This window comes from Ctenopharyngodon idella, chromosome 15, assembly GCF_019924925.1.
Source record: "Ctenopharyngodon idella isolate HZGC_01 chromosome 15, HZGC01, whole genome shotgun sequence".
NCBI lineage: Eukaryota > Metazoa > Chordata > Actinopteri > Cypriniformes > Xenocyprididae > Ctenopharyngodon > Ctenopharyngodon idella.
The window spans coordinates 20,247,414-20,269,979 of NC_067234.1; the positions used below are offsets into that span (position 1 = coordinate 20,247,414).

Genomic DNA, 22,566 nt, shown 5'->3' on the forward strand with positions numbered 1-22,566 from the left:
AAGGATCAAAACATCCAGAAAAGAGGCAAATCGTGGAACAGGCTCTGGATAACTTAAAAGAGTTTGTTGACAACTGAGCTCCTCATTTACGGTCCCTTCTCAGAAGAGCACACCTGCCAAGGTTTACAGCCTTGAGACACACAAGTATCGACAAAGGAACTACTGGGATTCAAACCCAGGATCTCCTGTTTACTACACAGGCGCTTTAACCAACTAAGCCACGGCATCGACCTCCACGCACTGGCATCCCAGAGGATCAAAACATCCAGAAAAGAAGCAAATTGTGGACCATGTGCTGGACAGTATAAAAAAGTTTGTTGACAGCTGAGTGGGGGTGGCCAGCTAGCTTCTGTGTTTGTTGGCCAACTGTGTTTAGTAGGACTCCCAGCACCCCGTTACACGTTTTGGAGCTCCATTCACAAAAGTTGCAAAGACCATCTAAGCTACAGAAAGAGAAAGGAAGTCTGGCACATTTCTGTGGTGATGGCCGGTCTGTGTGTGCAAGAGCCAAGAGGTTTCCGTAAGCAAGTGTGGTTGTAACCCACAGAGAAATTTCGTAATGAATTATTTAAGCAGCAAATGTAGAGATACAAGTAAAAAGAAGCCTTTATGATTGACATTATTTAAATGAATATGTTGAGAACAAGAGGCCCCAAAAGGTTTCTGTTGCCTGAGGGCAACACTGTGCAGTATAGAGTTAATAAAATACCAAAAATCCCGACTCTGGTGGGACTTGAACCCACAACCTTTGAATGGCCTCATTTTGCAATCTAGAAGTCCAATGCGCTATCCATTGCGCCACAGAGCCTGCACGCAGGTCAGGCTGGGCAGGAAAGACAGGTTCTCGAGGCAGGAAAGAGGTTCTCGAGCCTCTGCACAATTGAAGCCTGATTCAAAATGCTGAGGCCCTCTTGTCCAAGAACAAAGCCATCGGAGGAGAGACACCGCTGTCCTTTGGCAACGGCTAAGGAGTGATTTGCAAATGGAACTGGCCTGCTGCCACTGTGCTCCTCGGTTTCCTCGTTTGTGGCTGGCTGTCTTTCGCCAACGGTTGTCCTTCAACTATGGCTGAGGAGTGGTCTGCAAATGGAACAGGCCTGCTGCCACTGAGCTCCTCGGTTTTCCCATCTGTGGTCCGTTCTTAGAAAAACACACATTTGCCAAAGTTCACAGACTTGAGGTATACGAGTATCGCAAAAGGCACCGCTGAGATTCGAATCCAGGATCTACTGTTTATTAGATAAGCGCTTTAACCAACTAAGCCACGGCACCAACCTCCACACTCTGGTCCTGGAATGGCGTCCCAGAAGATCAAAAGACAGGTTCTCGAGCCTCTGCACAATTGAAGCCTGATTCAAAATGCTGAGGCCCTCTTGTCTAAGAACAAACCCAGAGAACAAAGCCATCGGAGGAGGCACCGTCCAGTATAAGGTTAATAAAATACCAAAAATCCCGACTCTGGTGGGACTCGAACCCACAACCTTTGAATGGCCTCATTTTGCAATCTAGAAGTCCAATGCGCTATCCATTGCGCCACAGAGCCTGCCTGTAGGCCAGGCTGGGCCACGTGATGGTTTTTCTTCTGGGCATTTGCACATCCAACACAGTGAGGTTGCGCGCTCTGCGGGCAGGAAAGATAGGTTCTCGAGCCTCTGCACAATTGAAGCCTGATTCAAAATGCTGAGGCCCTCTTGTCCAAGAACAAACCCAGAGAACAAAGCCATCGGAGGAGAGGCACCACTGTCTTTCGACAACGGCTAAGGAGTGGTTTGCAAATGGAACTGGCCTGCTGCCACTGTGCTCCTCGGTTTCCTCGTTTGTGGCTGGCTGTCCTTCAACAACGGCTGAGGAGTGGTTTGCAAATGGAGCCGGCCTGCTGACACTGAGCTCCCGTTTGTGGTCCGTTCTTAGAAAAACACACATTTGCCAAAGTTCAGAGCCTTGAGACACACAAGTACCAACAAAGGCACCGCTGGGATTCGAACCCAGGATCTCCTGTTTACTAGACAGGCACTTTAACCAACTAAGCCACGGCGCCGACCTTCTCACTGTAGTTCTGGACTGGCGTCCCAGAAGATCAAAACATCCAGAAAAGAGGCAAATCATGGAACAGGCTCTGGATAACTTAAAAGAGTTTGTTGACAACTGAGCTCCTTGTTTACGGTCCCTTCTCAGAAGAGCACACTTGCCAAGGTTTACAGCCCTGAGACACACAAGTATCAACAAATGAACTACTGGGATTCAAACCCAGGATCTCCTGTTTACTACACAGGCGCTTTAACCAACTAAGCCACGGCATCAACCTCCACGCACTACTCCTGGACTGGCGTCCCAGAGGATCAAAACATCCAGAAAAGAAGCAAATTGTGGACCATGTGCTGGACAGTATAAAAAAGTTTGTTGACAGCTGAGTGGGGGTGGCCAGCTAGCCTCTGTGTTTGTTGGCCAACTGTGTTTAGAAGGACTCCCAGCACCCCGTTACACGTTTTGGAGCTCCATTCACAAAAGCTGCAAAGACCATCTAAGCTACAGAAAGAGAAAGGAAGTCTGGCACATTTCTGTGGTGATGGCCGGTCTGTGTGTGCAAGAGCCAAGAGGTTTCCGTAAGCAAATGTGATAGTAAACCACAGAGAAATTTCGTAATAAATTATTTAAGCAGCAAATGTAGAGATACGAGTAAAAAGAAGCCTTTATGATTGACATTATTTAAATGAATATGTTGAGAACAAGAGGCCCCAAAAGGTTTCTGTTGCCTGAGGGCAACACTGTGCAGTATAGAGTTAATACAATACTAAAAATCCCGACTCTGGTGGGACTCGAACCCACAACCTTTGAATGGCCTCATTTTGCAATCTAGAAGTCCAATGCGCTATCCATTGCGCCACAGAGCCTGCACATAACTGGGCCACGTGATGGCTTTTCATCTGGGCATTTGCACATCCAACACAGTGAGGTTGCGCATTCTGCGGGCAGGAAAGACAGGTTCTTGAGCCTCTGCACAATTGAAGCCCGATTCAAAATGCTGAGGCCCTCTTGTCCAAGAACAAACCCAGAGAACAAAGCAGGCACTGGATGGCTTAAACAATGGTTTGTTGACAACTGAGCTCCTCATTTACCCCGTTTGTGATCCCTTCTCAGAAAAGCACACTTGCCAAGGTTTACAGCCTTGAAACACACAAGTATCAACAAAGGCACCGCTGGGATTCGAACCCAGGATCTCCTGTTTACTAGACAGGCGCTTTAACCAACTAAGCCACGGCGCCTACTGCCACCCTCTGGTCCTGGATCTCCTGTTTACTAGACAGGTGCTTTAACTAACTAATGCTGCGTTCCAGGCAGGTTTTTGAGCCCATAAGTCACGACTTCAAACCACGACTCACGACTTTGTAGCGTTCCAGGCAAGTCACGTCAAACTGCCTGAGTTTAAACAAACAAGCATGGCGGACCATACGGGGCTTATGCTCATTTACAATTATTTCTATCGCCAAAGGTACTTACTCCTTGCTTATTTGAGGGAAACGGATGAGGAAAAACGGCGCATAAGGCATAAGAAGCTGTTATACCTTTTATTTTACGTTATTTTACCGTGCACTTGCATAAACACCACATCCATAGGGGCTGCCATTGTTGTTTCGCGGGCTATGTGACGTCAGACCGCAGAACTGGGAGTACATCGTTCTAGTACAAGTTCACGGGTGGGAAGTCACCGGTTTGACTGCCGTTCCAGTGCACTTTCACGGGTAGAAGGTTGGAAAAACACAGGTTACGGGTTGCCTGGAACGCGGCATAAGCCACGGCACTGACCTCCACGCTCTGGTCCTGGACTGGCGTCCCAGAGGATCAAAACAAAAGAAGCAAATTGTGGACCATGTACTGGATAGTATAAAAAAGTTTGTTGACAACTGAGTGGGGGTGGCCAGCTAGCCTCTGTTTTTGTTGGCCAACTGTGTTTAGAAGGACTCCCAGCACCCCGTTACACATGTTTTTAGAGCTTCATTTAAAAAAGCTGCAAAGACCATCTAAGCTACAGAAAGAGAAAGGAAGTCTGGCACATCTCTGTGGTGATGGCCAGTCCGTGTGTTCAAGAGCCAAGAGGTTTCCGTAAACAAATGTGATAGTAAACCACAGAGAAATTTCATAATAAATTATTTAAGCAGCAAATGTAGAGATATGAGTAAAAAAGTCATCAAATATTTTAAAACGTTTAAGTTTTTAATTTGTGCGCAAAAACAAAACAAAAATAACGACTTTATTCAACAATCAATATGATTTTAAATATGATATATATAACATTGATATAAGTGATCACTCAGATTTAGACTATTTATATAAAGCGTTCACAGGCAGAAATGCAATAAAATTAGGAATCTGTGATTTGTTCATTCTCTTTAACATTTATTTAGCTGACAAAAGTACAAAGAAAATATTTCCGATGTTTTCACTGACCAACTTAAATGTATTTTGTAAATATAAACAAATTTTGATTTTGATGGCTGCAACACACTCCAAAAATAGTTGGTACAGAAGCATAATAAAAGTGAAAATTTATAGAATATCAAGTTAAACTGTTTTGAAACAGTCCACAATTATCAGGTGAATTGGTAATTGGTCAGACTATCATGATTGGGTTTAAAAGGAGCATCTCAGTCTTTGCCAGCAAAGATGGGTCGTGGCTTCTCACTTTGTGCCAAATTTCATGAGGTAATTGTCAGAAAACTCAAAAATCAAATTTGTCAATGCATTCACCATCTACCATGCATAATATTGTGAAAAAACTTGAATCCAGAGAAATCTCAGGACACATGGAGACCTCAGTGCCTGGCCTTTGAGCCCTCAGATGGCACTGCATGAGAAACTGTCATGCTGCTGTGTTAAATACAGCCATATGGGCTTTTGAGTACTATGGAAAACCAGTGTCACTGAACCATATGTGTGCTGTGGTCAGATGAGTCCATGATTAAGCCTGTTTCTAGGGGAAAAAAAGGACATTGAGTTTGCAGTCCCAAAGATGAAAGGGACCTGAATCCTATCGAAAATGTATGGCTCGTCATGAAAAGGAGAATCAGACAACGATGACCACAGAGTGTTGAGCAGCTTAGGTTTTGTATCAAGCGAGATTAGGAAAAAACTTTGCTTGCAAAACTTCACCAATTAGCATCCTCAATTCCCAAACGATTAAAAAGTGTAATTAAAAGGAAAGGTGATGTGACAGTGGTAAACATGCCTCTGTCCCAACTTTTTTGGAGTGTGTTGCAGCCATCAAAATCAAAATTTGTTTATATTTACAAAATACAATTAATTTGGCCAGTGAAAACATTGGAAATCTTTTCTTTGTACCTTTGTCAATTAAATAAAGGTTAAAGAGAATTAACAAATCACAGATTCTTGATTTTATTGCATTTCACAAAACGTCCCAACTTTTCTGGGAATGCTGTTTGTATCAGGGAACATGATTCCTGACTGCATGTCAATATCCATTGTTTAGGTATCTTTGACAAGTTGTCAGGAACACTATCGAGCCCAACCTTTAGCGTAATCGTTTGTTTAACTCGCGTTTTTTGCAGTTTCCCCTATTAAATCCAGTCATGGAGCAGGCTCTTTTGCCACTCAGTCCAGCTGTGAGGGCGCGTGTTCCGGCGGGAAAGTGACGTCAATGCATACCCTCTATAGTGAACGCTGCGTAGATGTCTCACTGTTCGCTACATTTTTTCATTTGTTATTTTTGCAGTTTCTGATCCTCCATACGACGTCTGTATTTGAATTAGGTGAGCGGAATTCCCGGTAAGCGGGTGTTTTATTGGTAGCCGATAAAAGTTAACCAGGCTCCCCATATAATAGGCGTTTGTGCTGTTAGTTTCGCTTTTTAATCGTTGTAAAATGTCTTTGAGAAGTTCTGGGACGACGTGTGCAGTTCGTGGCTGTCACAATAATCGGACGAAACTAAACATGTGGTTAAAACAAGAGTGTTATGATCACAAACCGCTTACAAAATCACAGTGCTCCTGTCCCCAATGGTTTTCCTTCTATCGACTGCCTACTGCCGAAGAGGACAGAAGGATTTGGCTTCGGAACCTCTATTTGAAAAAGCCTCCGAAGAATCTTTTCGTGTGCTCTTTTCACTTTGTTGACAAGAAGCCGACTGCAGAGAATCCTTATCCAACCCTATGGCTCGGCTACTACAGACCTCCGGAGAAGAAGCGCCGTAAACTACAAAGGAAGGATACAAACACGGTGTCGACAGGTGTGCTTACAAATTTGTACGCATATTTGGCACCCATAAATCTGTTAAAGTTTCTTTTTTTAGGACATCCTCGCGTGTACTAATATATATATATATATATATATATATATATATTTTTTTTTTTTTTTTTTAAATAAAATATCCCAATTTTGATATCTAAGTAAACACATGTTTGTATTTCTATAGATAAATAACTGTCTCATTTCTTCCAGATGAATGCGGTGACACAAGTAGCGAGGCTCTTGCATACTGTGATGCTCAAACTCGGGATGGATCCAACACTGGAAGACCGTCATAATGTGCTTTGCTGAAATCTAACATCAATACAAGAAAGTGTTTGGTTTCAAACAGTATGTCTGTGTCTATTTCAGTGCTTCCAGAAGAGCTATTGAATTTTAGATTCTTTTTTTTCTTTTTTTTTCTTAAATGGGATGTTAATGACGTTCTTTACAACTGAAGCTTAATTCAGTCATAACAGATCTCTCACACCGTTTTGGAATTTCTCAGTATTGTTGGTGTGTAGATTGACATAATGGCTGTTTTCCAAAACACGGTTTGGAAAATGGATTCATGATGTATTCGCTCATTATTTAATTTTTGTACATTTTGAATTCAAAAAAGTTACGGACTGCAGCTTTACAGTCTGCATGAAACTGAAGTTGCGATAGTCTTTTCTTCCATATTGTGACGCATATTTGAGTGAAACGGCTTGTCGAACAAGAAAACAATGTAGGGCAGGACATGACTTTGTCCATGGGGAATTAATTGGATGCTGGATGGTTGTGGTTTGCTATTGGACGATCTCATGTGAGTGACAGGTTGTCCCGCCCTCGTGCCAGTAAACACGTCATCAGAGAAGTGAAGAGATGTCACTGCAAGAAGGAGGGGAATTTATATGCTGCAATATTCCATAAAAAAACAAGAATTGTCAATTTTGATTTCATGGTGACTTTAACCAAAGAATCTGGATGCAAAAAGTGAGATTGTAACACACCAAAGGGACACTGTTAAGAAATTACAATCACAAACACTTTTATTGGGCCAGATTTACTAACGGCTTGTGCCAGTTCAAACCCTCTTTTGGTGTTAAAAACTACTGTTAGAATTTACTAAAGACATGCAGTGAAAAATTAGTGCTGAAAAGGCGTGGACACAGTTATTGTTTAGGCTGACCTTATTGCATATGCATTTGTAGGAGTTTCTCTTTTAGATGCAAAATTTATGGGAGGAGAGTATTTAAATGAATCACGCAAGGTGATTTACTAAGGTTTGCTCTAGTCAATTTACTGGTATTTGCGTCATTATTTACCACCCCCCAAAAAGCATGTCTTAAACCAGACGCTAATTTGCGTTGCTCTTGCTATTTAATCATAGAAATATTGCAGAATGAGGTATCATGTTTCCATATTAAAATAAAGGTTTTAAAATACAAATGTTGCCCTATTCAAAAAGATTTGTTTAATAAAAATGTTGCTATATTCAAATAAAGGTTTTAAAATGTAGGCTAAGTGTCACTAATTAAACTAGTATATGTTCAGTTAATTGTCAGTCTCTTACATGTCTGCATCTCGAGAGATTCAGAATTCAAGCGACAAATGATGTTTTATAAACAAAGTTTGGGAGGAGCGCATTCAAATGATCTATCTAATCAGCTCGAGTGGAGGTATATATACACAGATGAGAGCCGACTCACCTATAGTTCCTTCACTCTCGGCTGCGTTATGAGGCAGAACTCTGGGTTTGGGCTAAATTCCAAGCTCGGAGTCCTCCATCCCCTTGGACAGCACGCCAGATACACTTATTATATTTTTTTTACTCTATTCAATCATTTGTAAGTATGAACTGATGAAAACAACTGCCACAGGTAATCATTTTTTTTATTATTAAATATTTATTTTTGGTGTCTGATCGTAAATTCAAATTTATAAATCAAAATGTATTGCATTTATGAAGAATATCTCTATCGCTATTGCCTAATGGTGTACAGTGTCTTTGGGTGGATTGTTTGCAATTTGGTCTTAGTGGTCCTCTTGACTACTCCTAATGTTTCACAGATTTAGGAGCTATAGTGCTAAAATGCTTTGTGAAATACTCTTAGAAGAAAAAATACAGACTGACATGCCCATTATTTTTAAGAGTTTCTCCTAAATCGGCAAGTTAGGAGCTACTTTTAGCCTTAAGATGTTTTGTGAATACGGCCCCTGGTCCATTGTATGGAAAAAAGATGCAATGAAAGTGAATGATGCTAAACATCTCCATCTTTTTCATTAAAAAAAAAAGTCACACGGGTTTGGAACAACAAAAAGTAGAGTACATGAAATTATCTCTGCTTTTCAGGTGAAATAACCTTTTAATAATTTAAATCCCTGGTGTAAAATTTACTCTGTGTTTATATGGGAACCACCAGCAGGGTGTTAAAAATAACACTGAAGCAGTGTTAAGAGTTAATTAGGTAATTAAGTGATTGACTGAGTGATGTTTGTTGAGTGACTTCCAGCCACATCTTTAGATGAAATCAACTGAAAAGACATTGAATCTCTCAAGATTTCAGCAGAGGAGAATTAAACAACTACACAAACAGCATTTTTTAAGGAACATCACAGCAACCGCTTGTGTGTCCGTGCTGAACTCGCATCTAGTATATAAAAAGCATTTTTAGGGGGCCCTTGGCTTTTGGGGGCCCAAGGTGGTCACCTACCTTTGCCTTATGGTAAATCTGCCGTCACGTCATGCGGCAGGTTTGTGGCAGTCCACATCCTCAGCCAATTCAACAACTCCGTTGGTTGCCTTTTTTTGCTGCAGCATATTCATTAAATTCCAATTGGTGGATTAATGAAAATGTGCCTGCAGCTATTTACAATACCGCACAATAAATAGTGTCTATTTACACTAGCTCCTCCCACCAATGTCTGGTAGGGCCACTCAAGTTTTAAAAAAGACATGCAGATTTCAACGTCTTCAGTGGCACAGTAGTAGCGAGGAAGGCTCGCAAACTTGGCTTATAACATGATCGATGCGGAATTCAAATTCATCTTTTGCTGAACTCGCTCTCTCCTTTTTCCCCTCACATATTACATCAGAAAGGCATTTATTTTCAATAAAAATGAAAATAATGTTCTAAAAGTGGAAATAAACTGCCTAACAAGTGTTTTTTTTTTTAGTGTACCTTTAATAATATTAAAAGTATTGGTATTAGGAGAACGTGTAGGGAGGATTTTAAATATAATAATTTACACAGGATATTATTGCATCCTGTTAATGTACAAAAATACTGAGGTGCAAATAGTATCTACCAATATAAAGTATAGATCTAATTACTATTTACATGGTGTAAACAGAATATATCACTATTTTCACCTACTGTAAATAGCATATCGCTAAGAAAATGCTGCTATTTTCACTTAGTGTAAATAGCATCTATTGCTATTTGCACTTAGTACAAATAGCCGCAGCCTTTAAATACAGGTTATTTCTATTATTTCCATAGTGTATATGGTCTTTATGGTCTCTAGATACAGCTTGGCATTGTTTTCTGTTTGACATAAAACCTGATATTTACGGACAGTTTGCCACAACTAGCCCCCATCTCCCCTATGTTGTATTGCCTAGCTAAAGATTGTAGGATGTAAATAATGTAAATCGCACCTTAAACAATTGTATTTGAGGCAGTTTACTTAGAGCATGGGTTTTCAAAGTGAGGGCCGCATTGGAATGCTAGAGGATCTGTGGAAATGTTTAGGGGGGGAAAAAATAGAGAAATAAAATTAGGTTGACATAAGAAAAGTAAATAAATGAGCTCATAAATAATGCATATAACAGTACAGTGCAATAAAGAGTAGAAAAACAATAATAATTGACCCTTCGCCAGGAGTTTGATTGACAGGCGATCTAACCAATCATAACGCCGAATCAGCCATTTTGTCCGACAAAGCAGTCAGGGGAGTTAGCAGATTAACGTAGGTGGACTTGAACTTGAAAAAAGGTGTGTACTGACGTCTTTCCGCGATTGAAACAACATTCCTTATGATGTTCATTCACATTTATTTGATGCTATAAATTAACTAGTAGGAAGAGATGATCGGTTCACGAACCGCCGAACTGAGGCGCTACAGCAATCTGTCACGACACATTAAAGAGCCACAAAACAGTATTTATTGTTTAAGGGGGGCGGGTCTTTGCGAACGGTCAATTAACTTAATAAAAACTTAAAAAAAAATCCTGATAATTAGATATATTTATAATAGCCTACTAATTTTTCACATTATAAATCGGACCGTTATACAAGAAACTATGCATTTAAAATATTAGAATGGGGGTCCTTCGCACGAGAATGATTATATTTGGGGGGCTTGTGGCAGCTAAAAGATTGAAACCCCTGACTTTGAGAACAGAGAGCATAAAAGCCAGCAAATGGCATCAAATTCTAGAGTGTAATTCTCTGAAATGACCAGCAGAAGGCATCCAGTACTAGTACATCTTTGAACATTAAAATTACTGCAGCGTTTCATTGAACACTCAGCAGATCCAAACAAACGGCAACAGCTTTTTCACACAAACTTATTTTTGTGAAATGTTTTTCTTAAAAACGGCTTGTGCTGTCTTTTTTTTTTTTTTTTTCTTAAGTAGCCTAAATGCCACTTGGTTTGATATTCTGTTATATAACTTAACAACATTCGTATTTAAGTGTGATTTAAGTCTTCAAATACGTTTTTGGAGCCAGTGAGTGCAAATGATTCGATTTCAAGAAATCAAACTTGATGTGAATACAAGTTTCCTCTGCAGACAATCCAGCCAATCGCTGCGCGGCACGTGACGTCATTGAGATGAAAGGGAATTCTGCATCAAACACTCGCAGCGGTGAAGAGAGATCAGATCACACAACCGAGCTGCTGCTGGCCGCTTTCAGTCCACGTCTGCCTCGGGATCATGCAGTTAGACTTTTTGGAGTCTGTGCATTTGCAGGTATTCGGATTAACATGTGGAGGGGTGCGTGAGTGAGTAAACAGGCTCGATTAAAGCGCATTTGTCCAGGACGTGTGTGAAGCTTTGATGTACACGCTGATGGGAGATCAGATTACAGGCGTCAGACCGCAGTCTTTCATCTGAGCTTTAACTTAAGTGCTGGACTCGGGACGGGTTCAGACCTCAGCGGCGAGCGCGCTGGATCGCATCCTGAACAGCTTTCCGTAGGAGATCGGAATCTCACGAGCGACGCGTTATCGGTAAGAAAGTTTTGCACACAGTTGCATATGAATTCAAAAATTAATATCTTCAGAAAAAATAACTACACAACACGCACATAGTGCCTATCTATACGTTAACTATCCTAATAAGGGACATATTTTTAATTCATCTAGTAGCATACAATCTTTTTCTATGACAGGTCGAAACGTAACAGAAAAAAAAATATATACATATTATATACAGCACATTGTAATGTTTTGAATAATAATAATAAATAATTTATGGCATTTTAAATTATATTATTGTTAATAATAATCCATAGATCTTCATATATGGGTTTATCCATGGAATATATAATCTATAAAGTATAATCAGCACATAAATTAATCATTATTGGCAAGTATTAGTGTTTTAAGGGGGTTACTTTTTTCTGATTCAACCATTAATAAACAGTTATATATGATATAGAGGAACTTTTTCCCCCAGTGTTAAACCTCTTGAAATATTAAACACCCACTGTGGATTTAAAATGATTTTTTGTCTGATTTTAACACACATTATTCCAGACTGGAGCTTTATAAAAAAGCACAAGATTTATAATAATCGTTGTTTGCTTAGTGTTCACACAGTTTTGAGAGATAATGGCAAATAGTGTCCTCCATAAATCATTCATCAAAGGATTTCTGCTTTCACAGTGTATGTGGGAAAGACCTTTCAGAATGCCTCAGGCACGGATCCTCTCCCGGTTTACTCTTTACAGGATACTTATTCTTCCACTGTGTGTCATGGTACGTTTTCTTCATATTAACGCCTTTTGCTTATTCTTAAACTTGAAGTAACAAATTAATACTTGGTGTTTTGTACCCCGAGATGTGGTCTCAATTACCATACACTACTATTATTTACACTACTGTTCAAAAGGTTGGGGTCGGTAAGATTTTGTTTTGTTTTTGAAAGTCTCTTATGGCTCACCAAGGCTGCATTTATTTGATCAAAAATAAAGTAAAAACAGTAATATTGTGAAATATTATTACGTTTTAAAAGAACTGTTTTTTTTGTATTGTAATATATTTTAAATTGTAATTTACTACACAGAATTTTCAGCATCATTACTCCTGTCTCCAGTGTCACATGATCCTTCAGAAATCATTCTAATGGACGCTTTTCATGGACTGTGATGACATTTCCATAGTTATCAACATTGCAAATCTAGTAAAGTTTTTATTAAGATTTTAAAATATGTAATATACATTTATAACGTTATACTATGTGTTATATTACCTTGGCAGCAATTCAATGGCTGAGGGAATAACGACAAATTTGACACCTTTTTTTCCCAATTAAAATGACTTTTGCTTCTGAGAACCCTGGAAATGCGAAAAGGCCCATATGATGATTTGCTGCTCAAGAAACACTTCTTACTATTATCAATATTGAGAACAGCATTTATTTCGAATAGAATTCTTTTGTAACATTATAAATTGACTTTTGGTCAATTTAACTGAATAATAATAATAAAAAACCTTACTAACCCCAAACTTTTGAAGGTTAGTGTGTTTGTTTGTTCTTGAGAACACAAGTGTAATCATCATTATGATATATATCTCCACATTTTGGTGCACTCCACATTGGCAAACCTCCAATGAAATGATGGAATAATTAACCATGCTGGTTTCATGTCCCTCACAGTTTGCAGTTATGGCAGAGGAGAGAAGAGATTGCAGGGAACAGGAATACAAGGATAAGTTTGGGAGCTGTATTCCCTGCCGGCAGTGTGATGCTGGACAAGAGCTATCTAAGGTTTGCCAGTTCTGCGCTAGGTTATTTATTTTTTTGTTTTAGCCTAATTTGAAACATTGGTGCTCATATAAATCTTGTATTTTTAATTTCCTAAAAAGATTACATCTTAAATCAAGAAATAATATCCGAAGCACTCTGTTCCTTTGAATTGGTTCCCACTGAGTTTAATTATGGAATTCTTTCCTTTCAGTTCACCTACCACAGTCAGATTAATGTGCAAATATATTTAGATGCTTCTACTTCAAGCTGTTTTTAAAAAAAGACCCGTTTCAACCATGTACACAATCAAATCTGGGACGGAGAGACGCGTTCCCATCAGTTTCACAGAGTTCATGAAAGACTTTTAGACGAAACAGTCCAAAAGCAAAGAGTTCACCAATAGAGAGGGGATGCCAATGTTTTGAATAGCTTGTCCTGACCAATTATTTATTGCTTCCTCCTTTTCATAAAGAGAGAGGGTAAACCGCTGTTCTCTTTTGTAGTGCGCTGGCCACGCTTTAATCAGTTACACCCACACTTCTTATCCTCTCCTGCCACAAACTTCTGTTTTTTTCTTCAAGCCTTTTAATGTCATTGCCACCCCTGAGAATTTCAAGGCCTTGTAAACATGGCATGTGAAGAAATTAAGTGGTTTTGTACTATCCACCTAATCTAAATGGGGTATTTCTGAAGTGTGGAAGTCATTACACAGTTTATGCTCGGGTAAATGCAGGTACATCAGGCTGTTGGATGTATACAAATGTAGTGCACACGCTTTTTTTAACCGCATGACTTTCATGTTGGTACACATGAACACACACTTATTGGTTATACGCTTCAGTGCATCAGATGTTTTCAGCCAATTAATGCTTTGGGGCCTGAGGAGGTAGTGAATGATTGCCTGCTTTTTCCATTCAAGCACTAGTGGTTTAACCTATTCTTTGGAGCCAAGGACAATATCATGCGGAAAAATGGTGTTTGAGTTACTGTAGTTTAGTTTCAATGTTAAAATGTTTTCTCCCAGTTTAACATGCAGATTCTATAGTATGAGTAGGTTTATTTCCCAAAATGAATAAACACTTTATCTCTGTGGTGCTATCAAAACATTGCTTTGTTTGTTTGAGCATCCCGTTCAGCCCGACAACAGCAAAAGTGGCTCAACCAATGGTGTAGCTTTTCCATTTGTTGTGACCAATGGTAGATGTGTTTTAGAAACATGTTTTAAAAAAAGCCATTATTTTTGCTATAAAAGTTACACTTATACTTACAATAGCTGTAATAACATCACCAACAACTTAACATTTTTGTTGTTTTAATGTTTGACACTTCAGAAGCTCTTTCAGACGGTTTGTTTAGTAAGAACAGTTCACATGACGCACCTTTTACTGTTTTTCAGAGATCCATGACTAGTCAAACAGCTAGTAAAATCCCCACCTACACACTGTCTTTCACCTGAAAAGGCTGATAACAGCTATGTTGATAGGCATTTTGTAATTGTTAAAGGGACAGTTCACCCAAAAAATAAAGTTCTGTCATCATTTGCTCACCCTCATGTCGTTCAAAACCTGTATGATGTTTTCTGTGAAATACAAAAGAAGAAGTTTGCATGCAATTACATCTAGTGTGCTGTTAACCACAACTAGAACATCGAGTCAATGAGTTGAACTTGATAAGTGAATCAGTTTGAATTGAGAACAAATCAATCAGGTGGTTTTGTGAACTCGAACAGCAACTCAACGCTTCAATACATTCCAGTTTGAAACTTCAATGGCATCTTGTGGTGGACCACAGTTATTTTATCGGTTATCGGTGGTTTAGTAACGTCATTGGTGATGTGGCAACACAAGCTCCAGTACAAGTTTTATGACATACAATATACGTTTAATACAATGTGCTTTGCATTTGCAACACAAGCACCGAAGTTTCGTTGTCGTATCGCTATTGAAAAGATTTGGCTCAAAAGATTTGTTCACAAATTTGCTGCTACTTGCATTGCAAAGAAGAACTTAGACAGATGTCCAGATCTTCAATGAATAACAACTTACAGTTAATTTGGCTGACAGACCCAGTCTTCATTTACTTTTGTTAAAAGAATGGTCAAGATATTTTTCAAAAATTCACCATTTGCGTTCTGAAGAAAGAAAGGCATTCGAGTAAAATATGGCTCTGACATGTTCTTGACAGGTTTTGTAAGATTCACCCTTAAAGCTTACCTGTTGGGTTAAGTGAGAAGTTCACCCTTTGCTTAATTGCGAAGTATTAATGAGCAGGAGAGTTCAGGGTCATTTATTTGCATAGAGTGTTTGTAGGTTTGTTGAATAAGATGACTTCAAAACACTTGTGTGTCTGAACATGCTTTCATCCAGCTTTCTCGTCTATCACCCATCCATCCTGCTGTTTTGCTTGGCATTCTCACTCAAATCTGATCTGGAGATAGTGGAAAAATGGTACTTGCAGGTACTGGTTTGGTGAGTTCTCTTAGGCAAGAATGTTCCTGGGTGATTCTGGACTGTGACAAAAGGCTTTTGTAAAGAATAGAGTTGGCTGTTTTGCAGCATTATTGACTCTGCATTTTTTTTATAGTAATAATCTGACATATCTGTCGTTAGAGGTTACCCAACATGCAAAATAAAGCATGACTGCTCAAATGTCTGTCCATATACAGTGGTTGGTCCTGATCACTGTATCATTGTAACATGTCTATTATGGCCTTATAGTGTATATTGACGTCTTTTGACCATTAAACTTGTTGTGTCTGCTTTTGACACTTTTTTTAATAACTGGGGAGGACAGGAAATGAAGGGGGGGAAACAGAATTAGGAAATATCGTGAACCAGATTCGAACTTTAGTTACCCTTTTGAGCACAACAGTACACAGTGATAACTGCTAAGCCACAGCTCTGACACATAGAATGATTTCTGAAGGACCATTTGACTAAATTAGGAATAAATTACATTTTAAAAAGGGGACAAGCTCAAAAAAGGCACGATAAGTCATGCCAGCATGGCTGGGAGCATCAGACCAACTGCAACAATTAGCAATTTAAGACCTATTAAGCAGATTTTTGGCAAAATGGCTAAAAAATCATAAATAGTCACTAGTAATATGATTTAATGGTTTATCACTTTCGACCAATAGGTGACGCTGTGACCAAATTGATGTGGTATGGTCAGAGTAAGGTGACAATGACATATGCAAAGTTTGGTGTCAATATGCCAAAGTAAAGCAGAGATACAGCCTCAGAGTCAGAGTCAAATCAAAATGGTGGACAGGAAGTTCGGCTGACTATGGCAAAATTATCTATATTCTTGGCATGACCCAAGTAATCTATTAAGACCTGTTTCAGGCGCTGCCCTGAAACTTTTTGAGGACCTTCAGGGCATGGTGCCGAAGACACATACCGAGATTTGTAACCATATGCCAATGCGTTTGTAAAATAAAGCATTTTACAACAAAATTCAAAATGGCCGACGCCCAAAATGGCCGATATGGGAAGTTGTTCGAGAACAATTTGACAAATCGACTTGAATTCCATAACTTTTTGTCGGAATGGTCTAAAGATGATCTGGAGCAACGGACTAGGAGGAGTTCGAAAAATTAGGTTTTTCAGAAAATTCAAAATGGTATAATTTTAGTGTTCATAGTGTGCAATCGAATCATCTTGAGTCAAAGAATTATAAGGGAAAAAAATGTTTCTAGCCCTTACAGTTTAAAAGTTATTAACATAAACGTGAGTGTGTCTTTGAACAGTTGGTGGTGCTAGAGCGATTGAGTTAGAGACTCTAAAATTGCTGTGGATAATGTTCAGACAGACCTCTATCTGTGTGCCAAATTTCATAACTTTCCCGTAAGCGGTTCTATGGCGGTACTTCAAGAGCGGAAGAAGACGGAATAATAATAATAGGAACACTAACGGATACAATAGTTGCCTATGCACCTTGTGGTGCTTGGCCCCTAAATTTATTAAAACAGAAAACGGTTATTTTAAATTGTAATAATATTTCACATCATTACTACTTTCAAAAACCTTAATTATTCCAAACCTTTAACCAGTAGTGTAGACAAACTCTTATCCATATTCTGAAGCCTGAATCCCCATTGGCTTTTAGCTGGACACCAGATAAAAGCCAAGATTAAGAAATTTATCTGCGAACCAGATTCAAACTCCTGTTGCCCATATAAGCACCACAGCTTAGGATAATAACTACTACGCAATGGCTCTGACACATAGACACATTCTGAGCCATATCTGTGAGCCTGAATCCTCAATCGTATTCATCTGGTGACCAGCTAGGATTAAGAAATGGTGCTATCGAGATTCAAACTCCCGTTGCCCATATGAGCACCACAGCTCAGTGATAACTACTAAGCCACTACTCTGACATGCAGACACATTCTGAGCCATATCTGGGAGCCTGAATCCTTATTTGTATTCATCTAGCGTTCAGCTAGGATTAGGAAATGTTGCTAGCAAGATTCAAACTCCCGTTGCCCATATGAGCACCACAGCCCATAGTGATAGCCAATAGGCCACAGCTCTGACATGCAGACACATTCTGAGCCATATCTGGGAGCATGAATACTTATTTGTATTCATCTAGCGTTCAGCTAGGATTAGGAAATGTTGCTAGCAAGATTCAAACTCCCGTTGCCCAAATGAGCACCACAGCCCATAGTGATAGCCAATAGGCCACAGCTCTGACATGCAGACACATTCTGAGCCATATCTGGGAGCATGAATACTTATTTGTATTCATCTAGCGTTCAGCTAGGATTAGGAAATGTTGCTAGCAAGATTCAAACTCCCGTTGCCCATATGAGCACCACAGCCCATAGTGATAGCTAATAGGCCACGGCTCTGACATGTAGGTGCATTCTGAGCCATATCTGGGATCCTGAATACTTATTTGTATTCATCTGGTGTTCAGTTAGGATTAGGAAATGTTGCCAGCCAGATTCAAACTCCCATTGTCCTTATGAACACTACAGCTCATAGTGATAATTAGCCATGGCTCTGACACGTAGACGCATTCTGAGCCATATTCGGGAGCCTCATTGGCTTTTATATGATGTTCATCTATCTGTTTGAACTTCTAAATGCTGGAAGATTCCAGCAGCAAACTCCAACAGACAAACCACAGGGGGTTACAGAGCTCCTTAGATTTCTCTTTCCCCCTTTGCTCTCCTGTTGATTATCTCTCTGGGAATGGCATCATGCCTTCAAACGGAGTGACCATACCTCTTTTATTCACCGTCCCCCCCAATCCTTCATGCCCTGCTGGAGAGAAAGGTCTTATATGGGCTGCGGGCAGGCAACAACAGCTGTCATTCTGTTCAGGCACCCTATATGCAGACTTTAGAGGGCCTGTGTTGAGAGAGCCAAATCAGTCTTCTCTAACATTGGCTGAAACCGGGGCCAAGCTTTGTGGAGAGCTCTTGTCATTGGCTCTCTCACGCAGACATGTGTGCCTTAGCTGGGAAACTGGATCGCGGTGTAGAAAGAAGGCCCCTGTTTGAAGCCGATCTTCACGTTAATGATATATGAGCCTCTTCTCTAATCCAGCTCAGTGTGGTGGAAATGCAGGCGGGTAATAGTGACCTGACTAGGGAAGGGGCAGCTGGGAACAAAAAAACAATAGTGCAGGGTGATATCAAACCACAAAGGTCCTCTCACTTTTCTGTGCATTATGCTCCTCTGCTGGAATGCGACTGGTAGGTAGTAACATGATTGCCAGAGGAGGTGTATTTGTTTAATGGATCACGGTTACATATTGTGCTGTTTATAAGTAGTTGTGTTGATTTAAAAAGTCATATTTTTTTTGCACATGAAATTCCAGCCATATCAGTCTTCTAGAAACAGCACCACAGCAATAGTTCATCCCAAAGTAAATATTCTGTCATATTTCTTCTTTGGAAGCCCAAAACGAGATCTTTTGATGCTATGTCAATTTACGTTGAAAAAAATTGTGAAATATAGGACCATAAAAAGTACCTTAAGAGTGGTCAAGATGACTTGTGTACACTACATTCCAAGTCTTTGGATGCCATAGAATTGCTGTGTATGAGAAACAAACTAATTTAAGTCATTCATCAAAAATTTTGCTGCACCCTAGATGTCAAAACTCATTTGTGTCAATTCATTCCAGATTTGCTGCATTGGTTCTTGTGCTTCTCATAATGAATTGCAATGCTTCATGTTTGAATATGCAAAAAGGCGAGTAGATGATGACAAAATTTTAGTTTTTGAGTGATCTATTGTTCCTGTAGCTGACACTTATCAAAAGAGGACACAAGATTTTTATTCAGAACTACTGAAAGTGCAAAGGAAAACTGTGTGTTTTAAATTGGTGTCATATTGCTGGTTGGTTCTATTGAGAAATGCATTGATTGATCTTGATTGATGATCTCTGTTGGGTTGGATGGGTGCAAAAGACATTATTTGAAGCTCCAAGAAGCTCTGCTTCAATTACGGTTTGAGACATCTGGCTCAGTGAAAGCTGAATATATCCCTGCAAGATTCCCAAGAATTATATCAATGTGGAAAGGATTAAAAACAAACAAGCGTATTCCAGATTGATTACTGTCAGTAGAGTTTTGAAAAGACTCTGGCATTGTTTATTGAAGTGGGTGGACCTGGAGGGGGAAAAGGCTCTTCTGAGTAATGCTAATTAAGCGGCGCTTAAGATTTCAGTTTAGATCCCGAAGCCTGGAAAAAATCGTTTGCTTACATTTCACTTCTTAATGTCAAACTCAATGTGGCAAAACGTCAAAGTCCAACATGTTGTACAGAAACATGCCGAACAAATGTTGTTCGTCACAGTTCGAGGAAATACCATTCTAAACCCATTAGAGCATCTTCCAAGCTGAATCTCTTTTGTGTGTTAAATACTAGTGTTTTGTTACTAGTTGCTAAGCTAAACGCAACTGTATTTTGTTCTTTTGTTATATTGCTCATTCAGTCGGCTAAAATGGCAAGCGTGCTCATTTTGTTCATGAAGACACTTTCTCTGTGATCTCTTTGTTATATTTTGCTTAGGCTGTGCATGAGTACAGTAAAATCAGCCTCATATTATTACCCAAACTGCACAGTTTTAGATCTTTTATTGAAATAAAATAGGCCTGTATTTAGGAAACAATGCAAAGGGTGTTGTCTCGTATAATTCAAGAGCGCTGAGAATTCTCCACGACCCCACAACTTGACATTGAGACCTCTCCTCAAGTTTCCTCCGTGATTTAGTTTCGCGTATGTACTCAGATCGCTTTTTTGGGTGAATCTCACCAAACCTGTCAAGAACAATTCATTTTATAATTTATTTAATTTTAAAATTTGTGTGGATTCCTGATTCTGTGGTTAGAAACACTTTATTGTGCAAGTGTTTGCATTATTAAAAATATGCTTTGTAAATCTTTTAGTTTAAATGTGCATTCCACGTACCAAAACCTCTCAATATCAATATTTCTCAGACACACTTTAGCCGAAGACAGGCCTGACAAAACCTCTGCAATAAACTCCCAATAAACCAACAATGGGCGTCCCTGTGGGCCTTTCTGATTCAAATGCAGAGCCCTTCGGGGGCCCGGAGCAGAAGGCTGTCCATTGATCCCGTGAGAGTCAGGGAGATTATTGCCTGTGTAAGATAGATTTTCTCAAAAGAAGCTTGGCCTTTGTTCAGCAGGGGGAATCACACACACACACACACACACACACACAAACACACACTGTGATCATTATTTCATCTCGGCTTCTTGTTAGTCCACATTGGCGCTTTTCTTTAGCGCGGCTCTCCCTCGCCCTTCCCTTCCTCGGCAGTGAGATATCTTCTGTTAATCCTCACAGGAATGTGGCTTTGGCTATGGGGAGGATGCCCACTGTGTGCCCTGCAGAGCCAGTCGCTTCAAAGAGGACCGCAGCCTGCAGAAATGCAAGCCCTGTCTGGACTGTTCCCTACTCAACCGCTTCCAGAAGGGGAACTGCTCCACCATGAACAACGCCATATGCGGAGACTGCCTGCCTGGGTGAGTCAGTCATAAGAGCGCAATTATATAGAATAAAGAATGATGGGCGTTTTCCAAGACCAAGTCGGTCTATAATACACTCTTAAAAATGAAGGTTCCAAAAGGTTTTTTTCGTGTGATGCCATAGAAGAATCATTTTTGGTTCCCCAAGGAACCTTTCAGTTTATAAAAAAAAAAAAAAATCCTTAGTGTGAAGAACATTGTAAAAATCTAAAGAACCCTTTTCTACTTTAAAAAACCTTAAATGGTTAGTTCACCCAAAAATGAAAATTATCCCATAATTTACTCACCCCCAAGCCATCCTAGGTATATATGACTTTCTTCTTTCAGCCATACACAATTGGAGTTATATTAAATAATATCCTGCCTCTTCCCAGGAAGTGAATAGTACTAGGGTACTAGGGTTTTGAAGCCCAAAAAAGCACATCCATCCATCATAAATATAATCCATATGACTCCAGTGGGTTAATAAAGGCCTTCTGAAGCGAAGTGATGGGGTTTTGTAAGAAAAATATCCATATTTCTAACTTTATAAACTGTAATCACTAGCTTCCAGTAATGGCCGCGCATTCACAAGAGTGTCGAGTTCTGGCGGATGGGTGACCTCTGACCCAATGTATGACGTAGGCGTAGCATAAGCTCAGGTGAGAAGTGATGAATGCGGAAGCATAGAGGATAGAGCAAAACAAAATGCCAGTCATGAATTAATTAAGGCCCTAAAATACTTCAAGCTAAGTTCTTTTTTGTTCTTCGTTTAGGGGTAAAACAAAGTTCGAAATACATGAGCAACGATATACTGTAATCCAACATCTGACGCTGCCCACACTGCTGAGAGCGACGGTTAGATGAATATGTAAAAATGTTGTGCGCTTTCCTCTCAGTAACAAAATAAACACAACAAAATTGAGAAACTAGCAAGGATTTTTTAATAAAGCATAATGGTGCCCTCACACCAGAATGAAGCGTTAAGCGAGTGATTTACATGTTTAGTCAATGCAAAGACGCGATAGACATCCTGCGGCGCAACTCGCGCGAATTCGGGTGTTTGACACGCGTAACGCGTGATTTGCATGAATTTTGGCGAATATTCGCACCGCTTTAACCAATCAGGAGCTTGCTCTAGTAGTGACGTGATTACAACGTAGCGAGGGGAGGCATCGTCGCTTTATGTGGATACCCGGAGCTGTACAATAAATCTTTGTACTTTTATAGAAACAGGATTAAAAAGGATCTTGCTTGGAAGAAAGTGAGTGAGGAGGTCGGACAATCTGGTAAGTTGTAAAAAACGCTCTTTACTCAATTTGAGCTATATATATATATACATATTGAGACTACAAGCTAGCTA

The 22,566-nt window shown here is 39.7% G+C and overlaps 1 protein-coding gene, 1 long non-coding RNA gene and 5 other non-coding genes across 7 annotated transcripts in view; 2 read left to right on the forward strand and 5 right to left on the reverse strand.

Moving 5' to 3' along the window:
* Window positions 1-718: 718 nt before the first annotated feature.
* On the reverse strand, window positions 719-808 carry trnar-ucu (transfer RNA arginine (anticodon UCU)). Its single transcript is given in 2 exon segments — window positions 719-754; window positions 772-808. It is a non-coding gene; the product is annotated as a tRNA-Arg (tRNA).
* A 645-nt stretch (window positions 809-1,453) lies between these two features.
* Window positions 1,454-1,543, reverse strand: trnar-ucu (transfer RNA arginine (anticodon UCU)). The gene is given in 2 exon segments: window positions 1,454-1,489; window positions 1,507-1,543. It is a non-coding gene; the product is annotated as a tRNA-Arg (tRNA).
* Window positions 1,544-1,964: 421 nt separating this feature from the next.
* Window positions 1,965-2,038, reverse strand: trnat-agu (transfer RNA threonine (anticodon AGU)). Its single transcript has one exon. It is a non-coding gene; the product is annotated as a tRNA-Thr (tRNA).
* Window positions 2,039-2,801: 763 nt separating this feature from the next.
* trnar-ucu (transfer RNA arginine (anticodon UCU)) lies at window positions 2,802-2,891 on the reverse strand. The gene is given in 2 exon segments: window positions 2,802-2,837; window positions 2,855-2,891. It is a non-coding gene; the product is annotated as a tRNA-Arg (tRNA).
* Window positions 2,892-3,189: 298 nt separating this feature from the next.
* On the reverse strand, window positions 3,190-3,263 carry trnat-agu (transfer RNA threonine (anticodon AGU)). Its single transcript has one exon. It is a non-coding gene; the product is annotated as a tRNA-Thr (tRNA).
* Window positions 3,264-5,650: 2,387 nt separating this feature from the next.
* Window positions 5,651-7,743, forward strand: LOC127496004 (uncharacterized). Its single transcript, XR_007925227.1, has 2 exons — window positions 5,651-6,241; window positions 6,454-7,743. It is a non-coding gene; the product is annotated as an uncharacterized LOC127496004 (long non-coding RNA).
* A 3,341-nt stretch (window positions 7,744-11,084) lies between these two features.
* The window catches only part of tnfrsf19 (tumor necrosis factor receptor superfamily, member 19), a 33,003-nt gene continuing 21,521 nt past the window's right edge, over window positions 11,085-22,566 (forward strand). Inside the window, exons 1-4 of the mRNA XM_051863517.1 lie at window positions 11,085-11,463; window positions 12,121-12,213; window positions 13,115-13,225; window positions 21,043-21,221. Coding sequence (XP_051719477.1) covers window positions 12,124-12,213; window positions 13,115-13,225; window positions 21,043-21,221 — 380 coding nt within the window. The 5' untranslated portion in view covers window positions 11,085-11,463; window positions 12,121-12,123. The remainder of the gene's footprint in view (window positions 11,464-12,120; window positions 12,214-13,114; window positions 13,226-21,042; window positions 21,222-22,566) is intronic.